This window comes from Mesocricetus auratus, unplaced genomic scaffold, assembly GCF_017639785.1.
Source record: "Mesocricetus auratus isolate SY011 unplaced genomic scaffold, BCM_Maur_2.0 Super-Scaffold_6730, whole genome shotgun sequence".
Classification (NCBI taxonomy): Eukaryota; Metazoa; Chordata; class Mammalia; order Rodentia; family Cricetidae; genus Mesocricetus; species Mesocricetus auratus.
In genome coordinates, this window is record NW_024429184.1 from 115,390,660 (window position 1) to 115,404,351 (window position 13,692).

Sequence of the window (13,692 nt, forward strand, 5' to 3'; positions counted from 1 at the left end):
CCACATAAAGTGCGCTGACCTCAGCCAGGCCAGGGCTCTGCACAGTCCCATTACTGTCACTGCACATGGCGGGATGATTCAGGCTCAGCTCCAAGAGCTTTGCAATGAGAAAAATCATGATTTTATTCTCATGGAAGTCCATCAGCCTCATGTCCTCTGCCCCTGCACATGGTGGATCTCAGATTTAAGCAAGGTCAGAGTTACCTGTAAGGTTCGGTAAAGCAGAGACTGCTGGGTACCTTCCCCAGAGTATTTGATCTGTGCGGCCTAGGGAGTGTGTGTGAGAGAGAGTGAGATTGTCTAATTTAGTGGACTCCTGATGAGTGCTCAGGATGCTGATCCAGAACCGTACATCTAACCTCTTCATCAAACTAAGACTGTCCCAGGAGACTCGCACCAAAAGAAGCCTCGCGAAGATTCACAGAGCTTTCTAGATCATTAACATAGGGAAATGATTGAAAACAATCCTGGGATTGTTTATCTATTCAAGGAAACACCTGCCCCCCCAAATTCATTAAAATTCTCTCAAAAATGCATTTCAATGTAATTTAGTCCACCCAAGGTAGACTCTGAATCTACTTATGATATTCCATTCATTCAGACCCTTGATTATAAATAATGATGTTTCCAAATTAACCCCAAGTGAGAAAAATCACACTGCAGGCTTCCTTTAAGGTCCCCTCAGGGGCACAATAGTGCTGAAAGCCAGGACAAATCCCCTTCCCTAAATAGTCTACCCAAAAGTTAACACTGAAGATGCCTAACACCCACACACCTACAAAATAGGGTGCCAGAAGGCATCTGAGGACAGCTAACTCACAATGAAATCCATTCATTTAGACCCTTAATTATAAACCCCAAGGCTTGAAGCATGCACTGTACCATCAAGGCAAATTTGGGGAATTATTTTAGATGACTGAATGAGATTAGTAAGTCTACAGAAAAGACTCAGACACTTTATACATTTTAGTTTGTAAAGGGGGAAAGAAAATATGTATGAGGCAAGGCACTTTTCCTTTGTGATTCCCGTATTCCTGAAAAGCAGGGATGTGGGTGGGGCACTGGTGCCCACCTGCCTCCAGCACTCCTTTGCTGACAGACTATAGGGATCCAAATGTTGCTGACTGCCCTGGTACATGGGAAAGAAATTCTGCTGGGTCACCAAAGTGTGATGGCTGCCTCGACTAAGTTATATTATAGAAATGACTAGTTAATAACCAAACATAGTGATCCAATAAAATTCATATGGGTTCAACTAGTGGGGTTCCCAATTAGTGAGTGAGATCTTGTGTAGGAAAATGGAAAAAGCAGACAGGAGAAAAGATAATTTGGAAAAAGACAGCAGGCCACACTGGCAATATTTTCTAGCCACATCAAGACAGCATGACCAGTCACTTAAGGAGTGGCAGCCTCTACAGTCCCAGGAGCTCAAGGAAGCAGAGCAAAGTTTCAGATATGTCCCAGATGCAGCAGGGAATAAGTTGGAGTGACCAGGAAAAGGCTACTCTATGTACAAATTATTCTCCCATGTTTGCAGGCATTAGTCTGGGGAGACCTTCCCTGCCTGCAGGTAGGTGAGTAGCAAAGTTTTCAATCTACCAGTGAAATCTTTCTCTACAGAGGGCTAGCCTAGCCCAAGGAAAACTCCTCTCTCCAAAGCCCCCAATCAAAAATGTGGCTAGTAATGATACTTGGAGAAAGTCCGAGTTGTACATTCTGTTATAACCATCTAGGCACACAGCAACACTGAGGATAAAATCCTCTTTAAAAATGCCACTGACAGACACTTGTCTAATGCATATTATTCATTTTGTGAATCAATTGGTCTCAACTAACAGCAGCCATGCATCAGGTAGCCCATGGTATTTGAAGGCCTTCAGGTTTTTTTCAGGAATAGAAGTGCCTACCCAAGAAGGTCTTGGGTTAGGGTGGGTCAGCCACCCCTGCAGGATTAGATTCTAAGCAGGGAGTTGATGGGGGAAAGTGAGTAATAGTGGGGGTGTTTCCACAAAGCTAAAGTGTATGTCAGGACCAAGGGAACAGAGAATAGACTGTGTGCAGAGGGAAGGTGGGCTCCAGAATAGTACTAACAACAGCATTGTTCATAGTGGTTATGTGGAAATATGCTAACAGTGATTTAACTAATGATCACACCACCTTTCTGTGGGGATAAAATGACCTTACCTTGCAGATGCAGAAACTCAGGGAAAGACAAAGTCACTTTCCTCTTGTCCCTCAAATCTGTCTCCTTTACGCTCTCTGGGTTTTCTTCACAGAGCTCATTTACTCTTTTCCCGTCTCTACAAGAATACACAGTCTGCATAAGCAGGAACTACCTTGCTTCCTTTTTATTTGGGAAAAGGGGTGTGCTGGTATTGCGCCCAGGACCTGTTTCATGCTCTGTGCACCCTGCTGCTGTTTCTGCCCCTGTGTTTGTAAATAAATGTAGTTTCATGACTCAGAACACCTGCCCACAGTAGGTATTCAACTGATGCTGGCTGCATGTACGTTGGCCAAACCAATAAAATCAAAGTCAAAGCGTCCAGAACAAGCTTCCTCTGCATCTCATCAGAGCAATTGAACCAAATGCCAGAAAGCCTGGAGTGCTTCAGAGAAATCACTCTAGAAGCAGGGTGCATGTGTTTTCTCCAGAGCCTGCTGGCCCATAGTTTGCTGGTCCTAGCACATGAGGCCAGCCGACTCAGCAGAATCTGCAAGCATTTAGCATGCACACATCTTTTAGGTGAATGGAAATAATGAGGAAATGCATATGTGTCCATGTGTTAAGAAGAAAGGATGAGAAAAAATCCATCTTATATTGTGAGATTACTGGTCAGGGAGATACTTTTGGGGGGTGAGGACCACTTAAACAGCCAGAATGCCTAGGTCAGCCTCTGCCATTTGTGTAATTATCACCATGCTGCCGGCCTCTTTCAATTTTAACGTTCTCCCTCCACCCAACAAGTCTGAAGAAAGCATTTGCCTTAGCAGTTTCTAACTTAGTGGCATTAACGTGGTATGTAATGTTCGTGCTGGGGATCTCTTTTACTTTTTACTCAATATTTATATATTTACCTTTAAAAATATCACTATCTTCTTATAGGTATTGAACAGATACCAACTCTCATGATCATTGTGGAAAGAGAAGTCTTTAGGAGCCATCTTTAAGCATCTACTGGACAGCTTCCATTCTTAGAGATGTACTGGTCCCATTTCTCCAGTGGGTGTGAGCATGTTCACGACTATGGGTTGGTATTTTTGGCCGATTATGTTTATGCCAGAATGAAAACCTAAGGATCCACACTTTTCATTTCAATGACTGAAACATCCTTCTTGTTGGCCTCAGATTTTATTTTGTTTCTTAATTTCTTAGAATCTCATTGTTTGTTTGAACTCACTCTTTGTGTCCTATAGGGTTTACTTATTTTGACAAACACAAGGTATATTGTATCCACCACTAAGGCGCTTTATCAAATAGATTCAGTGTCCTGAAAATGTCTTGACCCTAAATCTTCATCCTCTCATCCTTCTCCCTGTATCCTTGGCAACCACTAATCTTTATTACAGAATACAGAGTTTTGCATTTTTTCAGTAAGTCAAGTGGTTTGTATCACACTGTTGAAGTCTTTCCAGACGAGTTTCCTTAGTTGAACAATATGTGTTTAATGTTCCTCTGTGGCTTGATAGGTCATAAAATTGTATTTTAATATTTATTTATTTAACTTACTTATTTATATTTTTATTCAGTGTGCTTTTGTGCATACATATGCTTGCAAAGACAACTACTTCTTCTAGGACACTGAGGCCCGTGGATGGCTTGAGCAGAAAAGAACACTGAACATCAAAGTCAGAGTTGCCAGCATTCTACCCACGCTAGGACAAGGCTGCCGTGTGTCAGTCTTGGGCAATTCCTCACCCAGCTTCCTGCAGTAGCCAGGCTTCTCCTGAGGACCAAGGGGCAGCTGATAACCTAGCACCAAAGTCTAGCCGGTCTGCAAATGTCAGCAAATCTTGTGGAAGCCTATTTTGTGCCCAGACCTCTGTAAAGCTGCTTAGGGTAAACCAGAAGAGCAGAGTTCTTGCTCTCCCTGAATTAAACTCTGGCCAAGAAGGGTAGACAGCGGCATGTGGCAGACCTGAACGGACTTCTGCTTTCAGGTGTGTTCAGAGACAGAGTTAACGGAATACCTGCTCACACACACCAGATGTTCAGAGACAGAGTTAACAGAATACCTGGCCACACACACACCAGATGAAAGTAGTGAGAAGAATGACGCAGACACACTGTGTGCTAGGGAAGCTCTCGTGGATGGGACAAGGAAGTTCCGATAATCCAGCATAGATTAACACAGCCCACTGTCAGGTGCACTGCGGGGGACCTACAGGGTTGGTGAAGCACTTAGCCAACTTTTGAAACTGAGAAACTCTACACAAAAACCCAGACTTCATTCTGGACATGGACAGTAAAGACCAAACATTAAATCTAGACACACTCATTGTCAGTATGTATGCAGAGTAGCACAGTCACTTGGGAAGAAAATTTGTGTTCCTTACAAAATTAAATATGCCTTATCGTATAACTGAAGTCAGGCGTCTTGGTGTTTCACCAAGTTAGATGAAAACTTACAGACACAAGCATCCATGGGGATTCTTAAGCAGCCTCATTCATAATTGCCAAAGCTTGGAAGCAAAGAGGATATCTGTCAGTAGATGGTAGTGGATAAACTGTTCTCTACCCCACGAACTCTCATCACTCAATAATAAAGCGATGTAAAGTGGAGCCCGGGAAATGGCTCAGTGGGCGATGGTACTTACTCTCAGATCTGATGATGTGAGTTCTAACTCAGGAAGGAGAGAACTGAGAGTAACAACGGATCATGAATAGCAAGCATGTTTCTTTCATTATGATTTCTACATGGTCATGATGATCCACGAGTGTGCAATGGAAAATGGGAAAGAGTGAGTGAACTGAGAGGAACAGGCAGTCTCCTAGCGACTTGACCCTCACAATACACCCAACTAATCGACGAAGGGAATGACAATCTTCCGCCCCCACTCTGCCCCCACTCTTGTCTCCATCTGCACCAGATGTTTCTGAACATCTCAAAATGACAAGTATGGGGGAAGTGAGAGTCTGGGTTGTGACTCTGCCCAAACATCACAGCATGGTGTGCTGACAGACACTCTGAGAACTAATTGACTCAAGGAAGGCAGTGGTGTCTGTCTGTCAGGGCTGCTAAATTTCCATCTGTGGTCCGTTCAGGAAATCTTGAGGCAGGAAAAACTGGAGGGGAGGACTCAAGAGCATGCTTTGGGTTAGGAACGGCCCATGAACCTGCTGCAGAGTTTCCAGGGCCTTTGGCACAGCCTTCACACAGGGGTGAACAGAAGCAGGCACCCGGGGCAGTTCCAATGCATCTCTTCCCTGACCTCCAGACTCATAGGAATTGTCCAGCGACTCACTCGGCCTGGAGGCAGCAGTTTTGTGGGAAAAAGAACCAGAGTTCTACTCTAGTCTCTTCCAAAGACAAATAGGTACAACTATTTCTGATGTCACCCTCCCTCCATTCCCTGGAAAAGTCCTGAATCTGTACCAGGCAGAAAACCCATAGCTTTCATGAAGCAGACTAAAAGATCCCAATAAATAATGAAAGCCCAGATCATATATGGATACCCTTAAAAATATCCCAAAACCCCTCCTACAGGCCCAGCTTAAAGGACATATCCCTTTTGCATTTTGCTGCTAAACAATCTCTTGGTATACACTGTACTCAGCAATGACTCAGGGACCCAAGCTACCAGCTGCTAATAGCAAAGATTAAAGACTTGGTTAGTAAAATCAAGAGTATTAAGCAACCTAGGACATAAATTCAACTTTGCCCATGCTGAGCAAGGAATAGCTGTAACATATGCAGCTCACTGACTTAAACCAACAGAAGATGAGAGAACCAAGGGAGGAGTAGGGCAGGAGGTATAAAAGGGGGCAGATAGAGGAGTTCCGGGAGTGGAAGCGCTGAAGGACTAAGGAAGGATGTGCTTGAGGAAGCAAACAGCAAGGCCAGAAGACTCCAAGGGCAAGCCCAGCTACGGGAAACCAGAGGAGACCCTGCCCACATGCTGCAGACATTCAACTACTCTACACTCTAGATGCACCAGATAGCAGGCCAGCAATTCAGCTTCGGGAACGCTATGGTTTAAAGCTGCCAGTAACCAAGGAGAGTCCTACCTTGCTTAGTTTTAGATTTCACTTCAGTCTGTCATTACATTTCCTTTATAAACACTTTATAAGTCAGTTTTGGAGTTGCTTTTCTCTTAAGCATTAATATCCCTTACTTTGTTCTAATAAAAACACCAGGCCCATTTCGTGAATGGCGAATATGTAGCATGGCGGGGACCTTAGGGTGCTATCACGCAGCCGCATGCAGAGGGACAGGGAAGAGGTGCTGCTGTCCGCATTATCCTGAAGTTGGTGTCTCAAGAGAAACAACTGCCTACAGAGAGCCCAGGACAGAGCCTCAATCTGTTCTCACTAGAGAAAAGCGAAGTCAACTGTTTCCCAACTCTCGTGCAGCTGGTGGCTGAGTGTCCAGCTGCTCTGGTTAGAGTTCACATTCTTTCCACAAAGACGCTAGCTGACACAGTTTATGTCGAAGAGCATGCTGGGCAGTGTGCGTTGAAGTCACAAGAGAGAACTTTCTGGCCCTTGCTGAATAGCTTCTTGGGAGGATTGGACAGCTAACCCAATACTTTATCTTGGCTCCAAGTGCTCAAAGCCCCAAATGGAACAAAAAATGAAATGGCTCTTGTGCTTTCCAGTCTTCACTGAGAGGTCACGATCTCACGAAGGTTTGGTAATGGGGAGACATAAATGGCTATTCTACACCAAGTGTTCTCCTGTATGGAAGCAGACACAGAACTAGCATTGAACATTGCCCAGTAACCAGCACAGGTAACAGCCATCACCGAAGCCATCTCAGCAGCACAATGCATCACAGATCAACGCTAAGAAGCAGTATGCTAACACACTCCTTGATGGTGATGATGCTAAAGAAAAATCCACAACAAACCAGCCAAGTTCCAAGTTCAGGGAGAAGAGTGTAATCGTGTTCATGGAACAATGACCCAAAGTCAGGTTGAGTCAGAAATTTTGGCAGAGTGGATCATCAGAGCCAGTGGGAAGCAGACATCAGCTATCATACTTACAGTGAGTTGGGCCGAGCAGGTTTGACCACATCCAGGTTTGGGTCGCTGGAGTTCATATTAGGCTGCAGGCTGCTGCTAGAATTAAGGGTGCTGTTTGCACTTGAGGAGACTGATTCCAAACTGGAGTTGATGATGCTGTTCCTTTGCTCCTCTGAGGAGAGAAAACGACAAAAAGGCCCATATAAATGTTAATAGAATGGGGAGAGGCTGCTTCCACACATGGAAAAATTTACAAATAAGGAGTCTAAATTGTAATAGCTGAAGCTTTAAAAAAAGCACAGAGAAGCCAGGTACAATAACACATGCCTGAATCCTTAATATTCAGAAGGTGGAGGCGGGAGGATTAGTTCATTGCTAACTTGGGCTATTCGAGTAAGACTGTTTCAGAAACAAACAAGCCAACCAAACAATAAAAATGGGATGTGGGAAGGACAAGGTTTAAGAGCAGCAATGGGAGTGGGGGCAGTGAGGTAGTTCTGTGAGGAAAAGCACTGGGCATCAAGTACCAGTCCTTGGAACCCACACGAAGGGATAGATCATGCTGTGTGTACCTACACAGATGCCCTTACTCTCCCTCTCTCTTTCTACCCCCCTCAAAAGAATATGAAATGAAACAAAGAAAGAATTGGAAAGGAACGATCAAAGGGGAATTCATCACATAGGGTTTAAAGCAAAGCTTTTCCTCATGTTGAAGGGATGTACACCCCACACCTTCCATATGAGCCAGGTTCTTTCCTGATGACAGACCTATCGTATGACTTCACCTAACTTGTGCCTTCTTTGGAATCACTGATGGTGACACAGAGAGGACCTCATAGACAGCTTGTGATCAGCCAAAGTTTCTTCTAAAACCCCTGCCTCTAACACTGCCCTAAGTGCTTAGGCCATGCCATCCACAGCTCATCACCATACACTATCAATTTAGCAATTAATTTCCTTAGAACTCAGGCAGACTAACTTGATGTCCACATCCTAGAAACATCTGTCTGCCTCCACAGTGATACATTAGAGATTTAATTTCAAGTTAATTCTTTAATAAAGAGAGTTATAAGAGCTGCACAGACAACTTGATTCTCATGGTGTAAGCTACTGTATTCATATTTGGAAATTACTAGTAGAGAACCTGAAGTTCTTCCAAGAGTTAGCATCTGACTGGCAATGTGGCCTAAGGGATATCCCATGTGTCCTTAAATTCTTTTTCAGTTTAAGGCTTTTTTATTTTTGTTTGTATGCATGGGTGTTTTGCCTATATGTATGCCTGTGTACTACCTGCAAGCCCTAATGGACCTGGAACCAGAGTTGCAGACAGTTGTACGCAGCTATGTGTGTACTAGGAATTCAACCTGGGTTCTCTATGAGAACAGCTGGAACTCATAACCCCTGAGCTATCTCACTCCAGGCTCTGACCTCAGAGTCCAGATGAATCTATGAAATGGGGAGAAGAGAGCTGCCCTGTACAGCTCATAAGTCGTCACAAGGATCAAGTGGGATCATATGCTGGAATGTGTTTCATAAACACTGAAATACTGCTCAAAGAGAGGAACTTTCTGTTTCTTCTCATCTTAAAAACCTTGGAAGCAAGAAATGAAGGACATGGGGGATGATGCAGCTAAATGGCATGGGTACCACTGGTGCAGCAACATGTTACAGACCCGGAATGCCCATCTTCCCTCATTCCAGAGTCACTGGGCAGCAACTGGTGTTGCTGCCATTATTTCATTTGTCAGGAATCGATAGGTTAATTCTTCTGGAGCCTTCATATACAAAGGCATGCTATATATCAAAGGGACAGACTGGAATCGCTGACATATTCATTTATAGATGAACATTTGAATTCAGGTCTCTTTTGGGCAATAAAGAAATGAGTGCATTAAGCATTTTCCTTCGGGGGATGGAGAGATAGCTCAGTAAGTAGTGAGGGAAAGGAAGGGGGGCATAGAAAGGAGAGCAGGGGAGGGGGAGAAGGGGAAAGGGAGGGAAGGAAGGACTGCAACAGACCAGTGAGCAGGGACTTACTACCACCAATAAAAAAATGAACTCCTGCCTTGTACACCAGTGAGCTCGGGGAAAAGGAAGTGGACACTAGCAGAAGGGATAAGCCTCTGCACCACACACACACACACACACTCACACACACACACTCACACTCACACACACTCACACACATACACACACTCACACACACTCACACACTCACATTCACACACACATACACACACTCACACACACACACACACACGCTCACACTCACACATGCACACTCCCACCCAGAAGAGAAGACTGAAAATCTCCGGGCAGAAGTTGTTCTGATATGCTGACAGTCTTGATTGAGGGTTAGTAGGAAGGTGGATAGAAATGTCAAGATTATTCCAGAGCTCGAGGGTCATGGGTAAAATCAAAAGCAAACGGAACGTTTAAATGGTTACAGCAAACTGCACCAAGACAAACTCTAAAGCATTTGGAATGAATTAAGAAATAAAGGAAAAATGACTCAGTAATGTCACTTAGGTAAGGGGACATTCCCCCTGTGGGCAAAGGAATACTTGCTTCTGAGACAAAAAGCAGAAGACTAGAAGACTTCCTCCAATGAAAAGGAGATACCCTTTCACATAAGGGAACTAAACATCTGAGTCCAGATGACAGGCTCACTCTGGCAGCACCAACAGAAGCTAGAATGGGGGTTATCTAGTTGCTGGAGGAAAATAAATTATAGCTAAGGGTCTTCAAAGGAGACCAGTAGCCAGTCAGTCAACAGCATCACAGAGGACCATGTGAGTGACAAGAAGACCCAATCAGTCAACAGCATCACAGAGGACCATGTGAGTGACAGGAAGACACAGTCAAGCCAACAGCATCACAGAGGACCATGTGAGTGACAGGAAGACCTAGTCAGTCAACAGCATCACAGAGGACCATGTGAGTGACAGGAAGACACAGTCAGTCACAGCATCACAGAGGACCATGTGAGTGACAGGAAGACACAGTCAGTCAACAGCATCACAGAGGACCATGTGAGTGACAGGAAGACCCAATCAGTCAACAGCATTACAGAGGACCATGTGAGTGACAGGAAGACACAGTTAAGCCAACAGCATCACAGAGGACCATGTGAGTGACAGGAAGACCAAGAATGCAGATCTCAGGGGCGTTCAAAGCTGACTGGAGTCGGTGAGAGCGCTGGCCTTCCTCAAATTTGTTGTCAGTGAATACCTCTTTGTATATTAGTCACCAAAGGTAGGAGCACAGGAATGAGGAGGTGGAGGGATAAACTGCCAGTTGTAAACATGCGGCAGGAATGTGCTGGATGCTTCTATGAAAATAGATTTTAAAGCACTGCAGAAGATTCAGACTTACTCTTAATGACATAAACTACTCAAGGGTAGGCATAGGCTATCTGGCCACACAGTATCTATTAAAATGACCTGAGAGGTCAGAGGTTTCTGGTGTATAGTCCATGCATTCCACACACCAAAGCCTCATGAACGGTCACACACTAAGTCAAAATAGAAGAGAATAATATGCAATCAAATTTTCTTCATCCGGAACAGAGAGAGGTAGCTGTGTGGGACTGAGTTTTACAGGTGCTTCAGCCAGGGACCTTGAAACCAAGGCACTGGTGAGTGTGGGCAGCGTTTATGTTTTCTATAAAAATCAAGAGTGGAGAACACAAGCATGCAGCCAAATCACTTCAACTAAAAAAGGAAAGCCACAGAGCAATTTTGGTGATGTTGTACTTGGTCTGTGGGTTGCCATGGAAACGTGGAAGCTAAGCTCCAGCACTTTTCATATTTACTAAGTGACTCCAACTCACTCTAATGGCAACCCCATCCAACACAGGAGGCGGGATGTGTTTATCACAGAGCCCACAGGCAAAGGCTGGGAAACACAGAGCCAAGACAAATGCACAGGTCTTGGCAGGCTTGAACTTGTCTGGCCCTCTGAGCACACAGAAGTTAAGGGTAAACACAAAACACAGATCTCTAACACTATAAGGGATATTTCCCACTCTACAGAAGCCTGTCAAAATTTGGGCTAATATGTCATTTTTCCATAATGCAAAATACTAGAGGTTGAAAGACAGACTCATGATACCTCACAGAGTCAAATCTCTCCACCTCCCTCTCCCTCTTCCCAAGTTCAAACACGAAATGAGGAGAAAAGGGAGTTACCAGACAGGCACTTTACAGAGACCATGAGTTTTACACAGAGAACAGAGACGCACAAGCAAAACCCCCAGAGGCATTCTTGTGCTATAGCTGGGAGAGAGGTGCACTCTCCTCTGTTTGTCAGAGTTTTGCAATGAAGTCTGTGATGCATCATCTTGACAAGATAGGATGATAATAGCATGGCAGCTCAATGAATTTTGCAATAAAAATGATGAATGCACAGCAGTTACTGAATCTGCCATTTCTGGGAAACACCCAAGTACATGGGAAGCTTGGACCCAAACTTGGTGACTGTGTGGTGATTCTTTTTCACACTATAGCTTTCATGCCTGACAGCAGAGCAGACCAAGTCAGAAGAAAAGCCAAAGTGGCCTGATCTCATGCTGACTCGGTCTCAGTCCCTGTGGTGAAGTTTAATCATATGAATAGTTTGTATAATATGTTTAGGCATATAAAAACAGCAGCTTGGGCAAGGAGTGATAGCTTAAACAAGGGTTTGATGAGGGAGAAAGAAGCATGGCCAGTGTATAGCTCAATCATCTCTGCAGCACCTGATACTGTGACTTTAAAGCCCAGGTTGCTTCAGTGAACAGCTCGGCCCACCATGGACTGGCTGACTTATGCACTCTCTTTCTGTAGTGCTCATAATAACATTTTCCTTTCAATGGAAGAAAATGTAAGCAAAAGCACATTTTAAGAAAGAGTGGGCCGCAAGTGAACTGACTCACAGGAACGAGGCATAGAGGCACAACAGAGAAGCCTGGTCCTGAGACTACCCCTATACGGAGGGCTGCAGACCTTCCTCTCAATGGCTGTGCTGGGAACTGAATGATTAGAAGTAAGCAAACTTTGCTGCCTACACTGCTGTGCACTGCTAGCAAAAATCTATGTATAATTTATTTTTATACCGTGAATCATTATAAATTGGCTTGGCATAGTAAATAGATGATGCAATTAGAGAACTCTGTTTGTAATAAGAAAAATTCAACATGTAGTAAATAAGCATTCCTCTCCAATTTAGAAAGTATAGAAAAGCAGGAGCGTGCGCACACACACACACACACACACACACACACACACACACAGGAAGAGAGAGAGAGAGAGAGACAGAGACAGAGACAGAGATCCAATATGTGCTACATTCTGGCGATATTCATCTTGGCATGTAAATATTCATTCTAGCTATATTCATCTTGGCATGTAAATATTCAGTTATTGTGTTATATGTGGACAGAGACAGACACACACACACACACACACACAGAAAAAGAAAGAGAGATTAGGGGTGTTTTAACAGAAAGATCACACTACACCTAATGCTATATTATCTACTTTAATAACACACAGATGTAAGCCTATGATATCCTTTGCTCCATCCATTTAATGACCTATCTTAAACTTTCCTTATTGTCATTTGTCTTCTACACATCAGTTTTAATGGCAACATCAACTATTTGGTTTTCAGTCACACACAGTAACCACACATAATTAAACAAAGAGCCACATTACACCTTCTGGAGCTTTTGTGACAAGAATCCGTGTGGACAAACACGTCATCTGCCAAAGCAAACATGTGTGTTCAGAGCACTCAGGATCTCCAAAGGCAACCTGAGAAACGGCACATGCTGCTGCTTTGACTGCTCAGAGAAAGACATTACATAAGCCTCTCAACTGTGTAAATTCCTAGTCATTTTTCAACAAGGAAGACACATATGAGAAGCATATAAGCTAAAGTTTTAGACTCTCACTGAGCCTGTCTGGGAGAAGATCCAGGATGCATTAAGGGAACTAAAAGAATTAATCAGAGATATAATCCCAGCAGCTAGTTAACATGATCCATATGAAACAATGCCCAAGAATCCATTCCTGTCCCTGATCCACCGCTACCAACCCTGAACAATATATGCCAAGGTTTCTGATGTGTTTGTACTTGAGTATTAAGGGAGCTGTTTCTGGAAGCTGTTAGAGGCCTCTCCTTTCGGAATCTGTTGGACCAGAGGGGAACTACATTCCTATTCAATGGTAAGACAACACTATAGCCTGGTGATAATTATCATAATCACAGACAACAGTTATTAGGTGCTTACTGTGTTCTAGGCCTCATGTCAAGAACTTTACATGCACTGGCTCATTTAATTATGGTAATTATCCTCCAGGACAGCTATTATTAGTGATCAGTTTTACAGATGAGAAAATGAAAGTATAGAAAGGCAGAGTGATACCTTCCAGATGTCAGAATTACTCAGTCTGACTACAGGGCTTCTCTTCACAGGCACCGCCCATTCTACCCCTTGACAGAGAGCCCTGGAGGTGACATAGTGAC

The 13,692-nt window shown here is 43.9% G+C and overlaps 1 protein-coding gene across 1 annotated transcript in view; it reads right to left on the reverse strand.

Annotated features, from left to right (window-relative positions):
• Nucleotides 1–13,692, reverse strand: part of Arhgap26 (Rho GTPase activating protein 26) — a 381,582-nt gene that overhangs the window by 71,236 nt on the left and 296,654 nt on the right. The window contains 1 exon segment of the mRNA XM_021226648.2: nt 7,204–7,354. Coding sequence (XP_021082307.1) covers nt 7,204–7,354 — 151 coding nt within the window.